The sequence below is a fragment of the Anoplophora glabripennis genome, unplaced genomic scaffold, assembly GCF_000390285.2.
Source record: "Anoplophora glabripennis isolate ALB-LARVAE unplaced genomic scaffold, Agla_2.0 scaffold27, whole genome shotgun sequence".
In the NCBI taxonomy this organism is placed as follows: domain Eukaryota; kingdom Metazoa; phylum Arthropoda; class Insecta; order Coleoptera; family Cerambycidae; genus Anoplophora; species Anoplophora glabripennis.
In genome coordinates, this window is record NW_019416292.1 from 1888436 (window position 1) to 1911474 (window position 23039).

General features: G+C 33.5%; 3 protein-coding genes across 5 annotated transcripts in view; all 3 read left to right on the forward strand.

Moving 5' to 3' along the window:
• Positions 1-8653, forward strand: part of LOC108909940 (glutamate-gated chloride channel) — a 135633-nt gene extending 126980 nt beyond the window's left edge. Inside the window, exons 11-14 of the mRNA XM_023457473.1 lie at positions 1953-2078; positions 5641-5694; positions 7173-7274; positions 7923-8653. Coding sequence (XP_023313241.1) covers positions 1953-2078; positions 5641-5694; positions 7173-7274; positions 7923-8096 — 456 coding nt within the window. The 3' untranslated portion in view covers positions 8097-8653. The remainder of the gene's footprint in view (positions 1-1952; positions 2079-5640; positions 5695-7172; positions 7275-7922) is intronic.
• A 3607-nt stretch (positions 8654-12260) lies between these two features.
• Positions 12261-14051, forward strand: LOC108909990 (ras-related protein Rab-27A). Of its 3 annotated transcripts, none has more exons than XM_018714482.1 (6): positions 12261-12344; positions 12462-12607; positions 12662-12729; positions 13078-13192; positions 13490-13602; positions 13680-14051. In XM_018714482.1, the coding sequence occupies exons 2-6, from the start codon at positions 12464-12466 to the stop codon at positions 13870-13872; spliced, it is 633 nt and encodes a 210-aa protein (XP_018569998.1). In that variant the 5' UTR covers positions 12261-12344; positions 12462-12463; the 3' UTR covers positions 13873-14051. The 3 variants fall into 3 exon arrangements, with proteins under 3 accessions (XP_018569998.1, XP_018569992.1, XP_018570005.1); XM_018714476.1 differs by having other exon boundaries at positions 12269-12411; XM_018714489.1 differs by having other exon boundaries at positions 12282-12359.
• A 4412-nt stretch (positions 14052-18463) lies between these two features.
• LOC108909970 (palmitoyltransferase ZDHHC6) lies at positions 18464-20373 on the forward strand. The gene is made up of 7 exons (XM_018714454.1): positions 18464-18588; positions 18639-18817; positions 18873-18957; positions 19013-19311; positions 19365-19577; positions 19636-19823; positions 20019-20373. Exons 1-7 carry the CDS (start codon positions 18534-18536, stop codon positions 20194-20196), a joined length of 1197 nt encoding a protein of 398 aa, XP_018569970.1. The 5' UTR covers positions 18464-18533; the 3' UTR covers positions 20197-20373.
• The last annotated feature ends 2666 nt before the right edge of the window (positions 20374-23039 follow it).

Here is a 23039-nt window from a genome sequence, read left to right on the forward strand (position 1 = left end):
ATACTGTTATTAGACCAGGCAAGTTAGACAATAAATCAGAAAATTCTTTCTGATGAACCGATCGAGTTGCGGTTTTCGGTATTGTCTTCGGAAAAATATCAGGAAAAAAGTCGATCTATTACACTTTGGGGCTGCATCGAAACTGCATTACGGGTGCGGGTGCATAAAGTGCATCTTGGAGTGCGTCAATTTTTCCGAATTTTCTAAAAATGGTAAAAATTGACTAAAAGTTGTAGAAATTTGTATACACGGGTTTTCGAGATCGGAGATTCCGAATCTGACCCTGAAAAATATGCCCGACGGCCCTGGGGCCCCCCAGAGGGGGAAAGGGGGGGGGACTTCTGTAAAACATCGCTTAGTAATTGCCTTCTAAATTTCCACTCTGGGGTTTTTGGGGTCGGGGATTTCGATTCTGACACTGAAAAGTATGCCCGACCCCCTGGAGCCCCCCAGGGCGGGCAAGGGGGGGGGCTTCTGTAAAACATCGAATAGCTATGTAATTGCCTTCTAAATTTCCACCCAGGGGTTTTCGGGGTCGGGGATTCCGATTCTGACACTGAAAAGTATACCTAACCCGTGGGGTAGGCTTTCTGGGAAACATCGAAAGGCACATGCGATTTTTGTAATAAAACTGCTCCACCTGCTTACCAACCATGATCTTGTAGGCTCATCATTACATTGTAACACACGTAAATTTACAGAGATTAGACAAGAAGGGTAAGAAAAACTAACAGGAAATTAATGAGTCGAAAAGAATCCCCTTTATTCTGAGAACCAATTTTCTTTTTATTTGCAAGGCAATTAGTGAGACAACTACTATCATATGTTTATCTAACATTTCACTATCAATCACAATTTTCATCATCAGTACTGTCATCACTGTCTCCATCACTATCATCTATTACATTTTCGACTATTTCAGGATTGGAACAGTTGGTTCCAAAACAATTTGTACATGAATTGTGCATGTAATTCCATGCTTCCTGCACCCACAAGATCTGCATTGTCGATAATCGCATTTTGTCGCCTAATTGTTATGCATTATCCGTAATCGCACGGGCCCAAGAGATTCTTTTGAAAATCCATGATCCATGAAATATTCTTCGGTTTTAAGGAATATTTCTTTGATTTAACGATATGTATCTCTTGGGAACGGATTGTCCAGGATTTCTCCAATTCTGCGATAATTTTTCTCAATGATAGACAAGATTGAGATTAATGGATATTTTCTAGTGTCAGATTCGGAATCCCCGACCGCGAAAACTCCCGAGTAGAAATTTAGAAGGCAATTACTCAGCTATTCGATGTTTTACAGAAGCTCCCCCTTGCCCCCCTGGGGGGCCCCAGAGCCGTCGGGCATATTTTTCAGGGTCAGATTCGGAACCTCCGACCCCGTACACACAAATTTTTACAACTTTTACTCAATTTTTACCATTTTTTTAAAATTCGGAAAAATTGATGCACTCCAAGATGCACTTTATGCACCCGCAATGCAGTTTCGATCCAGCCCCAATGTGTAACAGATAGACTTTTTTCCTGATATTTTTCCGAAGACAATGCCGAAAACCGCAACTCGATCGGTTCATCAGAAAAAAATCTCCGTATTCTGGGTGATTTTCGTTTAACTTGCCTGGACTATATCTACGTCTAAAATTTCAGTAAATTTTCTCCTCCAGATTCTGTTACATAGACTATTTCGTTTTCTTCTAAAATGTACCATCCTATAACTCTGAAACTAACCCAGGAATCACCCCTTATATTATCGGAACATACGCACCCCTATGTATTTAACTCGAGAAACCTACCACCATTCGGAACTCAGTCGCTGTCGCCCTAGCAGGACCCCAAATTGTCTGTAAATTCCGTACCCAGTATACCCCACGGTCATCTGACATGTCTGGCCGCCACAGTTTGAGCATGTCCAAATTCTAATGACGTAAATTGTGGATTAGGGCGAGTGGCCCGAAAAGCTTTTGTCAGTGGCTCTCCTCATAAGATTGTACGTTGTTTGGTCTGTCATGTTGCAGCGACTGCCCGCTGTACTCAGCAGGATAGGCATTATACTGGCCAGTCCCTTGGTAAGCCTAGGTTACGTTAGCTAAGCTATCCCCCCACCCCGAACCGCATCTCAAGCCTAGCACAGAGCACTGCAAGGCCTGACCCTAGTTCTCCCTGCATGCGCATGCGTGTCTCGTTCATACGCATCGCATGATCAGTTTTACTCACTCTCTCCTACTCAATACTGGACGTTCCAAAAGTCGTAGCATAGGCTGTGGACTGAAACGGGTAGTAATGAAAAATATAAACCTTTATATAAACCTTTTTGGTAGAAAATGTTGTGAAGAAGGTATTGCGGAAAGGCCATCTAAAAGAATAAACATGGAAAGAGTTTCTAGGTAAAAGATTGGATTGCCAAAATATCAAACAAATTATAAACATTTTTCAGTATGATAGCAGTTATAGCAGTTTGGGAAATTTGCTTAAATCATAGTAAATGTTTCATACATACATATCTTATTTTAGTTACAAATTTAAATACTATGTCGATAATTCGTGGTCGTGGTCGTGGTCGATAATTGGAACCTTTACTGTAGTCAAATATTTTTTTCGTTGTTAGTATTTTCTATTTTTTAATAATCTTATGATACCTTAGCTATGGTACTACTTTTGGGACATGCTACATATTGGACAGACACATATCAAAGTAACACATACAGGGTAGCCCATCGAAAACGTACCGCAAGGCATTACAAAAATCTTCAACCCCCTAAGTGGGGGTGCTATCCCCTAAATTTTTTCAAATGGGAATGGGGGTCAAGTGGGGAGTCATTAGAAAGGGCTTTTAATTCTCTATACATCGATTCTTACTTTTTGAAAATCGATTCATTATTTTAGAAAATATGCAGCTTTGAAAATACGAACAATATTTTTGACGAGAAATGCGAAAATCGATTTAATTTTACTTCAAAACTTACGGTATTAGTCAAGTAAATGCTGAAAATGTTGTCCGCCAACTTGCATACAATGATACAGGTTGTCTTCAAACCGTTGTCGAACATTCTGGAGCACTTGCGGTGTTACTTCGCGACATACATTAATGATTCGTCCTCGCAGATCTTCCAAGGTATCAGGTGGAGTGCTGTAAACTTTGCTTTTAATGTGCCCCCAGAGAAAGAAATCTAAAGGATTTAAGTCGGGTGACCGAGGGGGCCACTCAATTGCACCTCTTCGTCCTATCCAGCGTCCTGGAAACGTCTCATTTAGGTAATTGCGCACATTGAGCGAGTAATGTGGAGGAGCTCCGTCTTGCTGGAAAATCAGTTCGTGTTCATTGTAAGCAGGGTCGTCCTCTATGATATTTGTTAGAGCTGGGTCGATGACATTTTGTAGTAAATCCAAGTACATATCGCCTGTCAAATTTCCAGGAAGGAAAAAAGGACCTACAATGGAATTTCCAAAAATACCTGCCCATACATTCAACTTCTGGGGGTGTTGGGAGTGTGTCTCATGGAAAATCCTTGGATTGGTATCAGCCCAGTAACGACAATTATGGCGATTCACTAAACCATTCAAGAAGAACGTACACTCGTCCGAAAAACACACATTAAAGAGGAAATTATCGTTTATCGCTCGTTCAGTCATTATTTCGCAAAATTGCAAACGACGATCAAAATCGTCTTCATTTAGCTCTTGCACTAGCCGAATCTTATAAGGATGGAATTTGTATTTTTTTAATATTCGTTGGACACTTGTACGACTCACTCCTGTCGCAGTAGCCAATTGCATTGTACTCAGCGTACTATCCATTGCCACTTGCCCCAATACCGCTATTTCCGTAGGTTCATTTAGTACCGGATTTTCAACCTGCCTCTTTTTGTTATGAACGGAGCCAGTTTCGCGAAATTTGGCCACCAATTCGCGAACAATTTTTCCAGACGCATGTTTCTCAGGATGCCGTTGGTTGAACAGTTCGGCGACCCGATTTCCGCATTCATTGTTTTTGAAAAAAAGCTCAATAATTTCTACTCTTTCTGGAATTGAGTACACCATAATTAATCAATTTAAAAGACTCGGCAGTATTGGTACTCTTCAACTACAAGTCACAAGACAGTTATCTAGCAACTTCTTGTGGCCTATCTAAATACGAAACAAAAAGCGGACAATTTTTTGCTCACCAAAATCAGGCTAAAGAATTCGCAAATCAGAAAAAAAAAAACAGCGAATTCTTTTGAAGGAATTTACCAAGCTAATACCGTAAGTTTTGAAGTAAAATTAAATCGATTTTCGCATTTCTCGTCAAAAATATTGTTCGTATTTTCAAAGCTGCATATTTTCTAAAATAATGGATCGATTTTCAAAAAGTAAGAATCGATGTATAGAGAATTAAAAGCCCTTTCTAATGACCCCCCACTTGACCCCCATTCCCATTTAAAAAAATTTGGGGGATGGCACCCCCACTTAGGGGGTTGAAGATTTTGCTATGCTTTTTGCGCCAAAAGTTGTCCCCCTCAGAAGCAAACTTTACCTGTTTTTGGATTTTGCCGAAAAGTTCATTACTACCCTGTAATGCCTTGCGGTACGTTTTCGATGGGCTACCCTGTATATAAGATCTGAGGATACTTGATTTTTACTAATTATATCAAATCAATAATTCATATCTAATGTAACTATGTATAATCTACTTCTCATACTGTTATTCATCTCCAATTTTGTTTACCAAAAAAACAGCAATGGCAATTAAGATATTGATTGAATGACACTGCATCGTTCGTTTCTTTGTTTTCTCTTTCACTTTTTCTATTTCTTCATTGCCATTTTAACAGAAAAAAAAACTGGATGTTATAAAAATTAAAAATATGGTCACATACTGCCGATCTCTTTAAAAGAAAATCTAGTAGTCTGCTTTATTTCTTGTGCTACAGCTATTTTTGGATAAAATCAGTAGCAAATTCCTTACATCCGTCCAAAACTATGCTTAATTGTATTTAGTTAAATCAAATTGCTCTGTCAGTTTCCATATTTTACAATTATATCATGCTTTCAAACGTATAACTAGGCAGACAAATCACTTGATAACACAAGAAGCTTTGTAGTTAATTAAGTAGAATTAAAATTGATTCTTATTAAAATGAGAACCATATTCATAAGTTTTTCATTCCTTACAGTGCTGTTTTATATCTGGCAACAGCGACAGCAAAAAGAAAGACTCTGTATACTATCTTTGTACGAGGTCGACAAAATACGTAGTTTAAGTAGTTTTGAATAAAAAAAACTGGTTATATATATTATTTTTCCATGTCCCATGTATTTTTAGGGACTTAGGTACTTAAAAATTGGCAGGTATGTTAAGAAGGGCTATACACCGACCATTTGTTTCGTTTTTATCTTTGACCTTCATCAGAACATTTATAATATACATTAAGGATGGTTGCATGTTATAAATATTATAGATATAGATGTAGACTGCACAAAAAGTAAAGCTTCATCGTCCAGACCAATATCAGTTCATTGACATCAGAAAACCCGAAATAAAAAACTAACCCGCGCTACCTAACATCAGAAACATTATAGTTTGTTTTATTTGTGTCTAAACTGAAGGTACATTTCACTTTTGTCACAATATATTGTTTTAATTATTAGGAGACTGCAGAACAAGAATATTATTCCACATTCTGTGAAAGTCCCCGAATGAGAGTAAGTTTTTGCGATAAAAATTTGCATTTGGAAATGCTAAAATTGTCTTTACGATTGGTGTTATTTTCCTATGTGTACTTCCAATGAAATATAGAAAAAAATTATGCCATTCATAATTCTACATAAAGAAATACAGGAAAAGTCTTAAATAACCAAATAAAGATACAGTGTGTCCCCGGACTCTTGTAAACTTTTTTATATCTTCTTGATAAAAAGGTTTGCTTATCTTGAGAAGCCATAGGCAGCAATAAAATATGTAATAATTGTAATAAAACATAGGGCGCCAAAAAATTTCAAAATGTGAAATTTTCCCTAACCAAAGTGCCTTTAATATTTAATTTTTTTGTTAAAAACTGTATTTAACAAAGTTGTTCGAGAATTCAAGAAATACGGAGTTTAGTTAGAAAAGAACAATAACCACATTTAGCAAATAAAAAGACGCCACAATTTTTTACTATCTTACATACCATATAATTACCATGGATATTTCCTTACCAAGATAAGCGAAACTTTCTATCAAGAATAATTATTTCTCGACAAATCAATAATAAAAAAGTTTGCAAGAGTGCAGATCATATCCGGGACACACTGTATATAGAACAGACACGGTGATTTATTGGAATCCGGCAATATAGGACGAAAAAATCCACCTGTAAACTTTTAAAACGCATTAATACTATTTTCTTTGTATAACTCCTCCAAATGATACGCCTGTGGGCTACTATTCGATTGTAGTCAGTTAATACAATACATATAATTGAGAAAGATTATAGAACCACTCGCCAAGTGTGTGTCACAGATTAAACAAGATTATGATGTTAAAGTGTAACAATAGCAACTTTTACTTCTCAAGACTATTGTGTCTTAAGAGTTGCAACTTTTTTCTGACAATAAAGTATTAACACAAGTTAACGGTAATATAATAAACATAATTTGGGAGCAACATTACAACTTTGACTGCATACACCTCCCTTTGTAGGGATATTCATCCTTTTTATACTTGCCATATTCAAATAAATCACCCTGTTTAGTGACCTTTATGATTTGAATCTTTGTGTGTTGAACTGCTATAGTCAGAATTTTTGTAACCATTTTTATTACTTTAGTGATACATATTCGAATAATTTGTCACATTTGGATTTAAAAATTTTGGTTTTCTGTTGGCATTCCAATCACGTCTATGCCAAATACCGTAAACAGTATAATGCCAGTTATTATGGAAATATAAGTAGTAAACTTTACTTCAATGAGAATAACATACGTTTCGTTATAATTTGATATTTCAACGATTAATTAACAAACGAATCATCAACAATTTCATCGAAATTATACATATCCCACTACAATCCCCCCAAGCTATATTTCATTGATTGGACACCGTTCAACTAACTGTACAGTTCTAACTAATCTTTAACTAATCCCAACACCCCGAGCGACTGATGATTACAGTGTTACTAGATCTTTATTTCTTGATTTAGGGCGACAAAAAGCGGGAATCGACAGTGCCCAATGAAATCGTCTCTTGCACCAATTGTGGACCAAATCCTTGCACCCATGCTGCCAACAACGGTTGCGCTGAGGTAAATTCTCAATTTCTTTTAGGAGTAGAGTAGAAGCCTGCTATGTAGTTACAATTGCAATAATGAACGATCAAACGAAATCGTTAAATATTCTAGAAGAGCTTTATGTCTTTGGATATTCTAGATGCAGAGATTTGTAAATCGCTATAAACTTTTAGGTCAGGTTCCTGCCCAAACAATAAAAAAAATAGTTATATTGTTCCTAAAACAAGAGCTTTATTTATAAAAAAACTATTTAAAATCTATAACTTCAATAGTCCTTGAAAAACTACTCTAAAGCTGCGTTTTAGAAAAAATTATTACTAATTATTTTTGTGTTGTTTTAATGAGAAGAATCGACCTTAAAAGTTTGTCGCAACATCATTGTTAAATTCCTTCCTAACAAATATGAAATGATGTCACATCAAAAGTGTTTTTTTTTTCTTCCAACAGTAGTCAGTGGCAGCAGACAGCATTGTTATTTGTTGTAGCGATTGTTATTTATTGTGCTTGCCGCCTGCTGCTGCCACTTGTAGCCGTCACTGCTGCTGCTGTTGGAAGACACGTGTTTTATCCTTAAATGACGTATTCTTGCAGTTGTAGTCTTAGTACTGACTGTGTAGCGGTGTTTTACTAATTCCATTTTCAAAATAGTCTAACCTTGAGTAGGCATGTGTATTGCAGGTGAGAAAAAAGGAGCCCCCGCACCCTATCCGAGTGGCAAAGACTATCGACGTGATCGCCAGGATAACTTTCCCGACAGCGTTCGCGGTTTTCCTGATTTTCTTCTTCTACCACTACAAAAGCTTCACAAATGGCACGCACGAAACTAATAACGACTAAGTGATAACCTGGGACGGTAATACCTAAGTACATATCAATAGTTCTTAAACTACCAGTGAATGGCAGTGTACTTAAATATAGTGTACTTGAGTATTTTACAGTTTTAATATAATTTTTTTGCAATTTTTGCATAATGGTTCGCAAAACGTGTAGCTGTATCAGCACTGTACATAAAGAAATATTTTCAAGATAATTTATGTATACCCTTACACGTATTCTCTATTAGGTAGTTTTTAATATTGTATGGAAAAAAAAACTGCAATTACATTATTATATATTGTGATATTACCAATTCGCGGATGACGTTTGTTGATCGTAATATAAAAATATTAAAACTACTTACTACTTATAAAAACCCCTAAAATATAAGTATCCACTTGTGTCTAGTGGAATTTTGTTTTGAACCCAATGCAAGCGAGAATATTGGATTCTACCAATTCCAATTATGTTATAGTTTATTTTATATTTAAAGCAAATCAGTACATATTTGCCAAATAAACGCAATTCTTGATTCTTGATCTATATAACTAAAGAGAAACATGTTTTTCTCGAATGTTCTGAATTATACAGGGTCGGAAACTCCCCATGGTTCATCGGCCGTTGCGTGAGAGCGATAAAGAAAGTCATAGAAATCCGTGCGATAAAGATGGCTATAATGAAAGCGTCTAATAGTCACTGCCCATTTCGCCCTTCCACAAATAAGATCCACTTCCACTTGTAATTCAGCGACCGGTGGTCATCTTTGTTTTCATCGTTTGGTTTTGGTTTTAATATATGTCACTACTTATACAATTTCGACTTCGGCATTCCGATATGTTAATACAATCCGTTAACAGAGGGCAGCACAACGCGTAACAAAGAAAACTTTTTACAGTAGCTAGTAGATACCTCTGTTTGTAAATCTAGTGACCTTGTTTCCCCTACTGAGAAGTTATTCGAATGGAGTATAGTGCTCAGCTGCATTTAAAGTTCATTTAGTTGTTATTCGCGCCATTATTCCATGGCTAGAAATTGGCCTCAATGATTTGGGATCGAGGGGGATTATCCCTCTTTATCCTGCCTCATCTCGTGTAGGCCTGGACAGCCTTCGTAGGTGGGCCCCATCCGTCGTCTACCCCGACCGCAAATGCGGCCGGTGTAGGCGCTTTGTGGGACCTCCTTTTGTCCTGGCTGGGCCCCGCCGGCTAGGGCCCTTTCTTCTGGCGCTCTTCTTGCTTCGCCGGCTCGTCTGTAGTTGTTATTTAAGTATACTTTTTAAAATGACTTAAAAATCCCAAGAAATAAAGCAAAATTCCCTATTTCCCCAATTCCAAAAAAAATCTGTATATCTGGCATCACTCTTTCTAGGGCTGCGCCTCACCTTAGACGAATTGTGCTGCCCTCTGTTAACGGATTGTATAAACATATCGGAATACGAAGTGGGAATTGTATAAGTAGTGACATCTATTACAGAAAAGGCAGCAAACGACGAAAACAAAGATGACCACCGCAGTCACCGATGGATCTTATTTGTGGAAGGGCGAAACGGGCGGTGACTATTAGACGCCTTCATTATAGCTATCTTTCTCTATCGCACGGATTTCAATGACTTTCTTTATCGCTCTCACGTAACGGCCGATGAACCATGGGGACTTTCCGACCCTGTATAATCTGATTAGTGTGTAAACTTTAAATTACGTCATTGTGTATATTTAACGCTTTACTCAATTCAAATGGTTCAAGCTTATCCGAATTTCAAAGGGAACAATAAAAAATCATAAATTATTATTCTTAGGGGTTTCTATACAAAATACACCATTAATGTTAAGATGAATGATCGTTATTTATCTATAACTCTTATTTAAAAATGTGATGGAACTATTTTTCGTTACCGATTGCCAAGATGGACAATTTAATTTTTATTATTTAAAGACAAATAAGTTAATCTCACGAATTTTGGAAAGTTCAATAAATATTTATGATACTGTTCATATATTAAAAGAGATATTTTGTACCCTGTATTAGAAGAAGGAATATTTATTGATCTTTTCTTATTTTTGTTTATATTTCAACCACGCATTATACATTATCATCTTGTGATTTCGTAAAATGTACCTGATTATCGTTTATTTCAATAAATACCTATTTTACCCTAAAATATGTACACTACCCCTATATTTATTTTTTATTGAGATTGCTAAAATAAAAGTGTTATACTTGTTAATTTATGTTATTATATACCAGGAGAAATCCTCAAACGCTTAACTGAAATCAGTTAATGTTCTAGTCATCTCGTCATAATCAACTATATTCTTACATTTTCCCTGGTATATAAAAGATTTTATGTCGAAAACTGACGGATTGTTAATAAATTAAGAGGTTTATGCGAGAGATTTAATGGTGTGTTTGAATAAAAATATTTATAATGCTACAGTGATATAAGTACTCAAAGTACTATCTACATTCCAATAACATCGTCGAAGGCAGCTCAGTTCATTGTGTACTTCGTTGTTAAAAGATTTATTAAGACTTGGAAGGAATAAAACAGAAATTGCGGTGTAAATATTACAGGTGTACAGGGTGATTTATATAAAACCACACATTCGCGAACGAAAAATCGTTAAAAGGTAAAAAAAAATTGTTCCGCTTGTGTTGCTGACAGGTGTTCCTTCCACGATTTTAGTAGATCGCCATTGTTTCTAGTAGAGCCCAATGTACATAATACTCATGATAAAGGTTATAGTTTAAGAATTTATATGAGCGATTTTAGTCTAGGAAAAGTAGCCATGCTACATGCACGCAGAGCGGATTACTGTGATGACAGACTGAGCAAGCAGCTTTGAACCAATTTTAATAATCATTTAATGTTTACAATTACCTATTCTAATGACTATTGTATTAAAATTTTTCTAGTCGGTAGTTAGTGATAAATTAGATATTATATTTTAATCTTATACACGTACGCTCTCCACTGCACTATAAAATCTTCATTTTATTAGATTTCCAAGTTGTAGAAGATAGCACACCATTAATTAAGCCCACTACTTGAACACAAAACTTAAAAAATTGTAATTTTTGTTTTAAAGTATTTACATAAAGACATGACAATCGTATACAGTAACAATACGGACAAAATAAATTAAAAAGTACAGATTTACTCGAGTTTTACAGTACGTGGAGAATGTACAGAATAGCATGGAATTTATTGAACACTATGAAAGCACCTAATCAAAAAGCACCACCAATTTATATAATCATCTCTATGTATATACGTAATCAAATATTTGTATATAACTCAAAATTCCATGCTCATTTTTTCTCGTTCTAATAATATATTTGTAAAATGTGCCGGATATGCATAGTACAATAAAAACCAGAACTTGCATTTAAGCAAGCAGAAGGAAAGATAAGATATAAAGATGTCGCTTAATAAATTTTACCTACCTTCTTATACTTACATTATATCGAATATTTTCCTTGTTTTTTGCCTTATGAAAATGTGAATCAAAAACAGTAAAAAGATAGGATTACCTTGACTTCTCTAGAAAAGTAAGTACTTACTGCATGTTTTGCCCATTTTACGAATACTTTTAATAAAAATGCTACCTGCAGCTTTAAAGTGACCTCAAATAATTACAATTTTACTGATATTATATTATAATAAGTATCGCCAATATTGTTAGTACCTTGGCTTTGAATCGCCTTTAAATATGCACCATTTACCAATTTATCTACATAACAATTGTCTATATTGTTTGAACTTTAATTTTATATCAGAGTATGTCGACTTTTACGTTGAACAAAGTCCCTAATGTACATAAATTACATCGAATTTTTAAACCAAACACATTTACTATTATGTGATGTATGTTCTAATTCGTTAAATATACAATAAATATTTTCATCTGCAACTGATGCTTTGTACTTTTTTTTGTACCTTACACCTCGGAAAAAAATAGTTTTTTTCTTAAATCAGTTTACTTCAATACCAAAATTCGGGCACATTTAAAAAAAATGAGTCTATTCTATTATTAATTATTATTTGACTCTAAAATAGAAACAAAAATTGCAGAAATAAGTGTCGCCCTACTACAATTATAACTATTGAGAATTCGGTATAATAAGAATTATATGAATTTAAAATCCATACTACGCTACCCACCCCTTTACCCCTTCTATAACTACCAAACAAGCACTATTCTGATCTGACAGGTGGTTCAGAAAAAGCTGTAAAAATAAAATAATCCATCACATCCACAAGCTTCCATTGTACGTACTCAACAGGTTGTTAAACAATTTCCTAAAATTCTTTAAAAGAACTGAATTTTTGTAAAAGGTACGCAAATGCATTACCAATATTCCCATATTTCCTATTTTCTGTTGTAGGGATGGAGTACGATTATTTAATAAAGTTCCTTGCCCTTGGGGATTCAGGGGTTGGAAAAACTAGCTTCTTGTACCAGTACACAGATGGAATGTTTAATTCCAGATTTATATCGACAGTGGGCATAGATTTCAGAGAAAAAAGATTGGTAAATTGTAAAACACGATGTATAATTTATAGTACCTAAATGTTTTTTTTTCAGATCTATCAGTCGAAAGGAAGAAATCACAGAATTCATTTACAACTTTGGGACACAGCTGGACAAGAAAGGTAAGGTTTTATTAATTCATTGGCAGTAAAACGGTAAAAATATTGAAGTTTTACTAGCTATAAGCATGACTGACAAAGTCCACGATTTACTTTATTAATTCAGATTTACATATGTCTCATTAACTTAATTTAAAATTATTTATGTTTCTCTCCCTCATAGCTGAAATTGGCGAAACTGCCATTGATAACACTATAAAATCATTTACATATTAGCCTAGTTTTAGTTGAACATTTTAATGCTGCAATAGTATGAAAACACCTGTTTATTATTCATAAGATAACCCACTTATTTGCTTGTGCGTACGTACTGATATAAACAGCGTTTTGTATTAATTACTTTTATATTAGATTCCGCAGCTTAACAACGGCTTTCTATAGAGACGCTATGGGATTTTTGCTTCTATTTGATCTTACCAATGAACAGTCCTTTCTAGAAATCCGTAACTGGATAGAACAACTAAGGGTACGAACAAACAACAGAAATTATAACTGTTTTTATTTATTGGCACGTTTGTTTTTCTTTGCATCGCTTCATTTTCAGTTACTCCCCAGCTTTTTTTATTATTTTGCGTAGACAAACCATGATGCCTTTTTTGTTATCGCCCAGTGTGTAATCAGCCCTTAATTTATTTTAACCGACCATGAATTGATAGATTTATCAAGAATGGGTATGTTCAAGTTAAACGATGGTACAAAACTCTGCTTTTTTTATAATTGTGAAAAGTGTTTGTACCAAAGTAATATTAAACGTATTTTTTAGTTACATGCGTATTGTGAATGCCCCGATGTAGTTTTATGTGGCAACAAAGCGGACTTAGAAGACAGAAGGGTTATAACAGAATGGAAAGCTAGGGAAGTTGCTGAGAAACATGGGTAAGTGGTACATTAAATATAACACTCGAAGAATTACCATGTCGATATTTAACTGTACTCTAAAATGATATTTTTAGTCTTCCATATTTGGAAACGAGTGCTGCAACTGGTCAAAATGTTACCAGAGCCGTAGAAACCCTTTTAGAAAGGGTGATGATAAGGATGGAAACGGCTGTGGATAGAGCGATGCTTCCGGGTAGGCGAGGAAGACCCAGGGATGTAAACGATCCCGACCTAAATGCTCCCTCTGCTCACAATTGTACGTGCTGATAGCGAAACAGATTAAAATATGATTGACCCAGTATTACTCTCAACAAATATACTCCTTGCCACCGTTGGAGGGAGCCTAATATTATGTACGTTATCAAATGAGTATATTTTATGAATTTTAGAGAATCGTTCAAAAAGGATAGCTTTTGTATTTATTGTTGTGTATTCAATAAATGTAATTTTTGAACAAAGTGTTTCCTTTTAATACTTCCTTCCAGTACACCCCGTACTACTTATGTAAAATTATTTCACAATTTTGAGCTCACTGCATATACATTAAAAAAATTACGGAAAGTCATTATAAAAACATACCTGTCAAACTACAGATGATTATATATCCCGTGAGTTCTTTACGTGATAAAATGCATTTTTTAGATAATTAGAATATGTACTCACGAGCAGAGCTGGGTAATTACTTGTAATTTAAAAATAGTTACAATTACAAATTACTTTTTAAAAAAAGGAACTAATTACAATTACAAAGTATATTCTTTAAAAAAGGAATTATATTAATTTAATTACAGTTACATGGAAAATGGATTTAGCAATTACTTTTCTAATTACTTTTATGATAAAGTAAATTATAGTGACCAAACAGAGAAAAAGGAAAAAGTTAAGTTAAAAATTTAAATTAAAAGTGTTGTGTAATATTGCGTTTTATTATTTATTACAATTGATACTAAAATGAAAAGATTATTCTTATTCATTTTCTAATATAGAATTTTTATATTTTTATTCCTAATCTAATAATTTAAACTAGTTCAGTTCATACTATAATTTTATATTATTGGTCAGGTAATTAATTCAACCCGATGCTCTTTTTTTTGGTTGTTAGTACATTTGCAAAATATAGAAAACAGTAGTTTTGGGTAGACTGGAAAGCAATAATTATTATTAAAAAAATTACGAATCAAACAAGTACGAGTGAAAGGCTGAGTAACCGAACCAGAAGTTTTCTCAACTCAAAATAAGAGCAGTAACACATAGATACATAATATATATTTTTATAAAACTTGATGCTATAGACAACATATTTTTACTTCGTATATTTTCTAAATTAATAATAATTATAATAAAATAAAATGTACTCTGTTAATTCTGAGGTTAATTCAAATCACTTATTATTGTTCACGCGGCACAAGGCTTTACTCAACTGAAATAATAGAAGTCTGCAAGTCTGTACGCAATTACGCAATACGCATGATCTTAAAAGTAATTATAATTAATAGAAAAAGTAATTGTAATTGGAAAAAGTATTTGTACTTATAGAAGTAATTTGTAATTCGATAGTTCAAATAATATAATTACAAATTACAATTCCTATAACAATTTTGCTGCAATTACAATTCCAAATTACTTTAATAAAAAAAAGTACTTAAATACAATTACAATTACAGGGAAAAAAAGGGAATTGTAATTGCTAATTACTTTTTCACCAGGAATTACCCAGCTCTGCTCACGAGTTGTAGATCCTAAACTGGTGAACTTCGGTCTGTTTAGCAAAGAAAAGACTCAATAGTCTCACAAGCACTAACAGGTATATAACAAGTATACAAAAAAGGTATAACGCACTTGCACATCCCGTTGATATTTTATTAAATTCTTTTTAAATTTTTTGAGACACAGTTCACTTGAAGTTTCAATTTCAAAATCATATATACAAGGAGTCCGAACTCCATGTAAACAAAAATCTTACAAAAATAAGAGGGCGCTAGTGTTCCATAGGTCACATATGTAGAGAGGGGAGATAAAAAGCGGCAGTTTGAATTATAAATCAATCATGTCATTTTTGTGATGTGTAAAAAATTTTAAAATAAAACTTGTAAGCTATTTTGAATTATATAAAAATGAAAATATGTCATTCCGGACTGTAATTAAACTAAATAGATAATAAAAAATATTAGCTTTATGAGAAGAATTTGGTGTTTGTAGAAAGAAACTAGTTCTCAAGAAATTTATGACGTGTCCTGTCAATATTAACCTACAAGTAAGGTTTATATTTTTGATAATCACTTTGTCACAATTTTAGTTTAATGTAAGTAAAAAATAGTCACATTTTATACAGGAAGTTCCCTTCAAAAAAATATTAATTCTTGTATTATTAATAATATGGAATTTTTACTTGAGGTAATAAAAAATAGAATATAAAAAAACTCGGTGTTTTAAATAAACTTTTTAAAATATTAATACAGATGTTCGATTTTGAGTCAAGTGATTCAGACGACTTATTAGACGCATTGTCCAGCTTGAGTGATGGTGAAATAGAATTACTCAAAGAAACAAAAAGAGTAAATTTTAACAAAATATACTCCATTATAAAGGTCACAAAAAATAGGTAATCTAAATATTTTATAACTGTTTAAAATCGATTAGTTTTCTGGGTATATATTTTAAAATAGCTGAAAAATTTAATTCTACTTGCAGAAAATTGTTGATTTAATTCGAACGTAACATCGTTCCACGACTTATTCCAAGGTAGAGCAAAATTAATAAGGTATTATAAAGAAATATTTTAGCAATGTTCTATATTTGAAAAACAAAATGTTTATCTAACAAAGAGATCATTGTTTTATTAATGGAATCAAAAAACGAAATTATTTGTACGTACCTAATAAAAATAAATATTTATTCTCTTATTAAAAATAAGTAATACTTGTCAGTCTATCTTTCTTTAAATTTCATTTTGTTCATGAAGCAAATTGATTTCCATGTTTAAATATTTAGTAAAAGTAGTCAATTACCAATACAGATCGATCAGCATCGATTACTACACGTATCCTCTCTTTAAATTTTATATGATATCTGAATTTCAATCAGTTTTTTACTAATTTTTACTAACAGGAAAGAAACAGCAACTAATTGGAAATGATTTATTCAATTCAGTAATGATCATAAAGATACGAATTTAATGCATGTAATATAAATTACAAGAATATGTAGAAATAAATAAGGTATACTTTGTTGCTATTGTCAATATTATGCTTTGAACATACTCATCGTTGCTTTGTCGAGACCTCATCACACGCCAACAGAATTTTTCTTTTATTAGATTATACAGGACATGATGCTCACTTTCTAGTATAATTTCATCATAACTTTATTGCTCTTGATTTACTTGCTGTTCTTGTTGTTGTTACAACTGTTGCTCTTGTTTTAACTGCTTCACCTGTTGTTGCTGGTGTAGCGGAAGCTCTTGCTGTTGATGATGCTGCAAGATAAATAAAGAAACAATGCATCATTCAATTATACAATATTTTCACTTCTGAAATCTTTCCATTTAAAAATTTCTCTACCTTATTGAGAATCAAAGAAGCTGCTTCCAACTTCCGAATTATTAGACCTTTTGCCATAACATTAACCCACTATTCGGTCAAGTTGTAAGATAGAACTGCTGGACATCATTAGATTGAAAATGCAGATAACAAACGTAGTTTTATTTTAAATCTGTTGACAGTCATTCACTTATTCACATACTATTACCATATTTAAATTATCTTTGAAACTTTTTATTTACCATTATAAAAACAAATTGTAATAATTATTGACTTGACTTCTAGTTTTCAGGTTAGTATATCTCCCCGATATATCTACATCTACTAAACTCAAAAAATGGTTATTTGCTTACTTCACTCGTATTTATTATGCTACATTCACTTGGGTCACATGGAACACTAGCGCCACCCCAACTTCTGCCATTTCTTGGACAAATTTTGTCAATTTTCCCGTATGAGTTCGTGCTCCTTATCTAGTCTCCCTGTTCAAAATCTTCGGATTATTTTGTCGAGTACTACATCACAAGATGGCGCATACATCTTTTGTTTTATTAAAAAGGATAGCCAATAGTTCTAAACTCGCTTTTTCTTTGTTTATCGGTAGGAATTGGGAACATTCAGTGCAGAGATTTCTCTAAGAGTTATTCCATACGATAGCCGTTCAATGGCACGTCTCGTATGAAATTTGAGCGAATACGCCTATCTATCTTTATTTTTTTATTCATGTGACAATAAGGGAAATATGTCCTGTTTATTTACATTTTCAATTATAATTAGATCAACTTTATTATTTTTGTCACTTTCCATTTTGTTTTATAAATCGCTATTGTATATCAAATATGTACAAAATTTTAATAAACGCACGAAATCAATTTTAAAAATCTTGTTACGATTGGAAACTGACGCAAGAATGTAAATAAACAGACTTTATTTTCACTATTAGGTCACATCAATAAAAAATATAGATAGGCGTATTCATTCAATTTCACACGACCCATGCCATGGTGCGCGTACCACGGAACGGCTTTCCTGTGGAATGACTCTAATGGTAGTCCGTGTTCTTTTATTCCTCGTTTTAATGTGAATCCCATCGATGTATTACTATTGGCCTATTTAAAAAATTCTAATCTCTTATTGGTTCTACGGAAACCATCACATCAAAATGAATAAAAGAACACAATTATTTTTAATGAAATTTATTACCTGAATAGAATTTTTTTCCATTGCAATTTTTATAAAATGAAAAACGAGGGAAATCGATGTAACGCTTTCAGATTATATTTTTCAAGGTTAAGTTTGTTTGTGTTTCTGTATTTTAAAACATGACGTTTGAAAATTCAGAATTTATGAAGTAATTTAAATATTACAGCCACCTCATATCTAGGCAATATGTGCTTCGGTCCATTTACTAGGATATGCCACTGGGGTCCTTTGACTGCCTTAGGTCAGTTACAATTAAATCAAGTCAATATATTAAAGAACATTTAATTTCAGGTATTATAAAATTTGTCACTGGGATGACTATGCATTGTAATAGTATGTTGTGGCCTGCACATAGCGCCGGCAGCTTTTTGAACTCTGCTTTATTTGTCACCCTATCCGGGCTAACGTTGTACAATTTTTTATCGTCTATGTATCACGGACCCGGATACTTACCCTTGGGATGGAAACCTGTACGTGTAAGGCTGAAATGTGCTTTAATTTTATTTTTAGATTTGGTTGTTGTAGAACAAAGAGCAAGATTGTGAATATTTGCAAAGTTGTGGGGTTTGTCATGGATACAAAGCACCCAGATCCCATCACTGTCGAAAATGTATGGTTTTCCTTCTGTCTTTTTCCAATCAAATGAAATGTGTTTTTTTACGTAGGTGGTCGATGTGTCATGAAAATGGATCACCACTGTCCCTGGATCAACAATTGTGTGGGTTGGGGGAATCACGCACATTTTACACTTTTTCTTCTATTTGCAACACTAGGCTGCCTTCAGGCATCGGTAATATTAGGTCGCACACTCTACAGATCCATTCACAGGATGCACTATTTATACTACGGAACAGAAAATGAACCTATTATTCAGTTTGGTTTGTATGGTATGATAATGTGCGTTCTCGCCTTGGGACTCTCTATTGGAGTTGTAGTGGCTGTGGGAATGCTTTTCTATTTCCAGGTAAGAAGGCAAAATTGTTATATTTTACATATTAGTTAGTTTGTATATTTTAGTTGCGGGCTATAATCAGAAATCGCACAGGTATAGAAGACTGGATTTTAGAAAAAGCCAACTTCAGAAGGAGGAATTCTGACGAGAAGTTTGTGTTCCCTTACGATCTGGGACCATGGAAAAACTTCTTTCAAGTTTTCAACTTCAGTTGTCATCCTATTGGAGACGGAGTCAGCTGGCCAGTCGTAAAGAATTGCGACCAATACACTATTACGGTTAGTACTAATTTTTCTGTTAAAAAAATTGATACGAACACGGAACTTATATTTTTAGAGGGAACAGCTGCAGCAGAAAAATGAGAAAAGACTGAAAGCTAAGATTTATAGTATTGTAAAACCAGCGTCGGGATATTGGTTCCCTTTTAAGCACGGCTTTAAAGTTTGTATAAACTTTCCGTTTACTGATGAGCCGAGAATAAAACTCGAAGTTGGAGATAAAGTTATGGTGACCAGGTGGAGGAAGTAAGTACATAAAAATATCGAAATAAAGTACACCTTCCTTAAAACATAATCGTCTATTATAGAGAATCTTTTATTTCATTATCTCTTTTTCGGAACTGGTAGATTTTTTTTATGGTCGTTATAATCACGATCGACTATTACTTATTTCTTTATTTTACTTAGCGAAAGACAATTTGTCTAAAAACGTCGTTTTAGATATTGGTTGTTTGGTGAAAAAATTCAGCGTGACCTCCCCGTGGGGGAAGAGTCCCTTCTCCGCACTAGGGGATGGTTCCCTCGTAGATGTGCAGTGGAATTGATCGAAAACAACGAGGACGAAGCCGGAATTGCTTCAACCTCTCGGCACAGAATATCGGAAAAGAAAGTAGAGTGAGTTTTTTTAATTACAAGATTTTGTTACTTTTGTATACACTTTTTTCAGTGATTTTGTTTGTAAAGTCAAGAATATTTTTCTTCTAGTCATGTAAGAAGTGATGTATACATAAAAATGTTTTTTTATATTAAAATTTCAATAAATTAAAGATAAAATGTCTAGGATAAGATTTTTTTATAAATGCAGTACAAAATTTTTTCTTTTACAATTTGTTTTATTCCATTTTTTTTGTTTTCGTCTTTTTACACATTTTGTCAGTTGATTGTTGAATTGTTCTATCTCCATTTTTTCAAAATGTTATTTTAATGATATGAAGCATTTTAAAATTATACTAATCTATCCGTATCAAAAAAAATCTGTGAATATGAAAAATATATACCCACTAAATTGTTCATTGAAATTTTAGATGGAGGCAGATAAAAATAATTTTAAAATCACTTACGGCACTAAAATGATAATTTGAGATAGAACAAACTAATAATCACGCGACGATTTTTCCCTTTTGCATACTCGTTAGCAAATTACTAGGCAATGACGCATTTTCGTTGTGGGGTAAGACGTGCAGGGAATACAATTTCATGGGTGTACCATTTTAAAGGATTCCAAAAATTACTTTATCCAAATATCCAACAAGTATAATTATAATATTCCAAGTATGCATGCGTAGGTTGAACATATTGGAACACTATGCGAAATGAGCAGCACATTACAATTTCCGATGCAATTTCTGCCGCACCGCTTCACCTAAAATCCCCGTTTGGTTGTGCAACTCAAAATTATTTTAAATTTTATAATTTAGGTATAATTCTATATTGAAATTATATTGCGCTTGTTTGTTTTATACACAGAAATAAACAGAATAGCGCGGTGAACGCCTTCTAAAAAAACATTGCCTTCGTTGAGCGCAAACCATACAACGGATCGAAATCAGTCTGAATTCCGCTTCTCTTCGTAGAATTGTTTACAGCGGTTGCCATGACGATGCAGCCAACACGGTGTGGGGGAACGAGCGACGAGGAAATTGAAGCAGGATTGTCATCGCCCATCGCCTGCCTTTAACCTTCCAGTCGGGGCGCCGGGTCTCGGAGACACGGCCTTTCGGAGTCTTTGGCAAATCTCGGCAAAACTTCGTGCAGTGCTGCAGGTTCCAGTACCTTCCCACATCGGCTGTTAGTTTAATTGTAGCAAGTGGTAAAAATATAGTCCTTGTGATTTAGTTTTTATTGTACGATAAGTCTGTGTGACCCGGCGCCCCGATTTGAAACAATTTTATTTTTGTGGTAAGTTTTACTTTTCTTTATTACAATATTGTAATTTTTTAGTAAAATTAGGCACATTATGGAGTAAAGTATATTTTTCAAAAATATATATATTTTAATTTTTGTTTTAGATAATGAGTTACGAGACAGAACAAGAACGACTCCGTCGTCTATGGGATCTATGGGTCTAAGTCATCTTCAAGCTTGGTGTCCAACATGCTCAAGTATTGCCAAAAATCAATAAACATTGATTTTTGACTTTATTGTAACATGTTTATATATAAAAAAAAATAAGTTTTCGCTTCGTATTTTTTTTTGCATCCGCATTTTGAAAATTATGCTTTTTTTGTACTGTTTTTTGTTACAATATAATTTATGTATTTGTTTTTCATAACTTAAGTTTTTTTTGTATAATACTGTAAATAAAGGTTAGTTCTATTGTATAAATATGTCGTATTAACAAAAAAATTGTTTACCAAAAAATTATGGCTACAGGTCTCTAAGACCCGGCGCCCCGTTTGGTGTTACAACTTAAAGAGCCCCGACTGAAAGGTTAAACAGTTTATATGATATGTCGCCCAGAGCACGATTGTAATAGTTCTGTTAATATTTGTTTTGTATCAATAATTGTAGAAATGTTTCCTATGTATGATCCAGTATGTATTTTATTGGAAACGCCATTTTCCAGATGGAAAATTGAGGACAAAAAGGTTTTTTTTAATTGCGAGAGACTTGTGTCTTATTCTCTCGATATGGAAAAAAGGGGAAGTCAAAAGACGTGTACTTTCGGAAGTTTCAGAATGAATGGTATTTGAAGTATGTGGTTGTGTGGAAGTGTTTATTTAAAAAAATTTTCTACATGCTGTGTTTAATAGTGGGTGTAAAGTCGGGCATGTGGAATAAGGAGGGATTTAATAATTTTGGGAACGCCATCAGTTTTTTTGACGTCAAACAAAAAAGTATCCAATACAGAAGTTGTAGATCATGCAAAAATCTACAACTTTTGTAGAAGTCACTTTTTAAGATAACCTCAAAATTTACGAGAAAAACGCGAAAAACAGGTTTTTTTCTGATTTTTAGTTTTTTATTTCTCATTTCCGCAAAAATAATTTAATTTTGACAAAACTTAGTGAAAGTATACCTTTCTTTTCCTTCAACAACCACAATTTTTTTTAGATAAAAAAATCAAGAAGTTTCCGAGATATTCATTTTTTTCCGGTCTGAACCACTTTTTTTTCAAAGAAAAATTCTACTTGGAAAAATCATCGTACAGAGTTCTGCTGGTGATCTTTTTTTCGCTCTGACATATTCTTTTTGGTGAAATAAAGAAATCTGTAATCACAGTTCAAAAACATGCTCATAAATGCAAAAAATTAAAAAATGACGCAACAATGAATTTTTCAGTAATAATTGAGAATTTGTTTAAATTTAAAAAAAAAATCAAAAACTGATTACACCATTCAATTCTACGGAAAAAATAAAATACTCATTGATTGGCCCAAAACTATTATTGTACAGTATTGCTATAAACATTAAGTCGAACAGTGAATAAATAAAATAATAATTTTATTATTNTTGTACAGT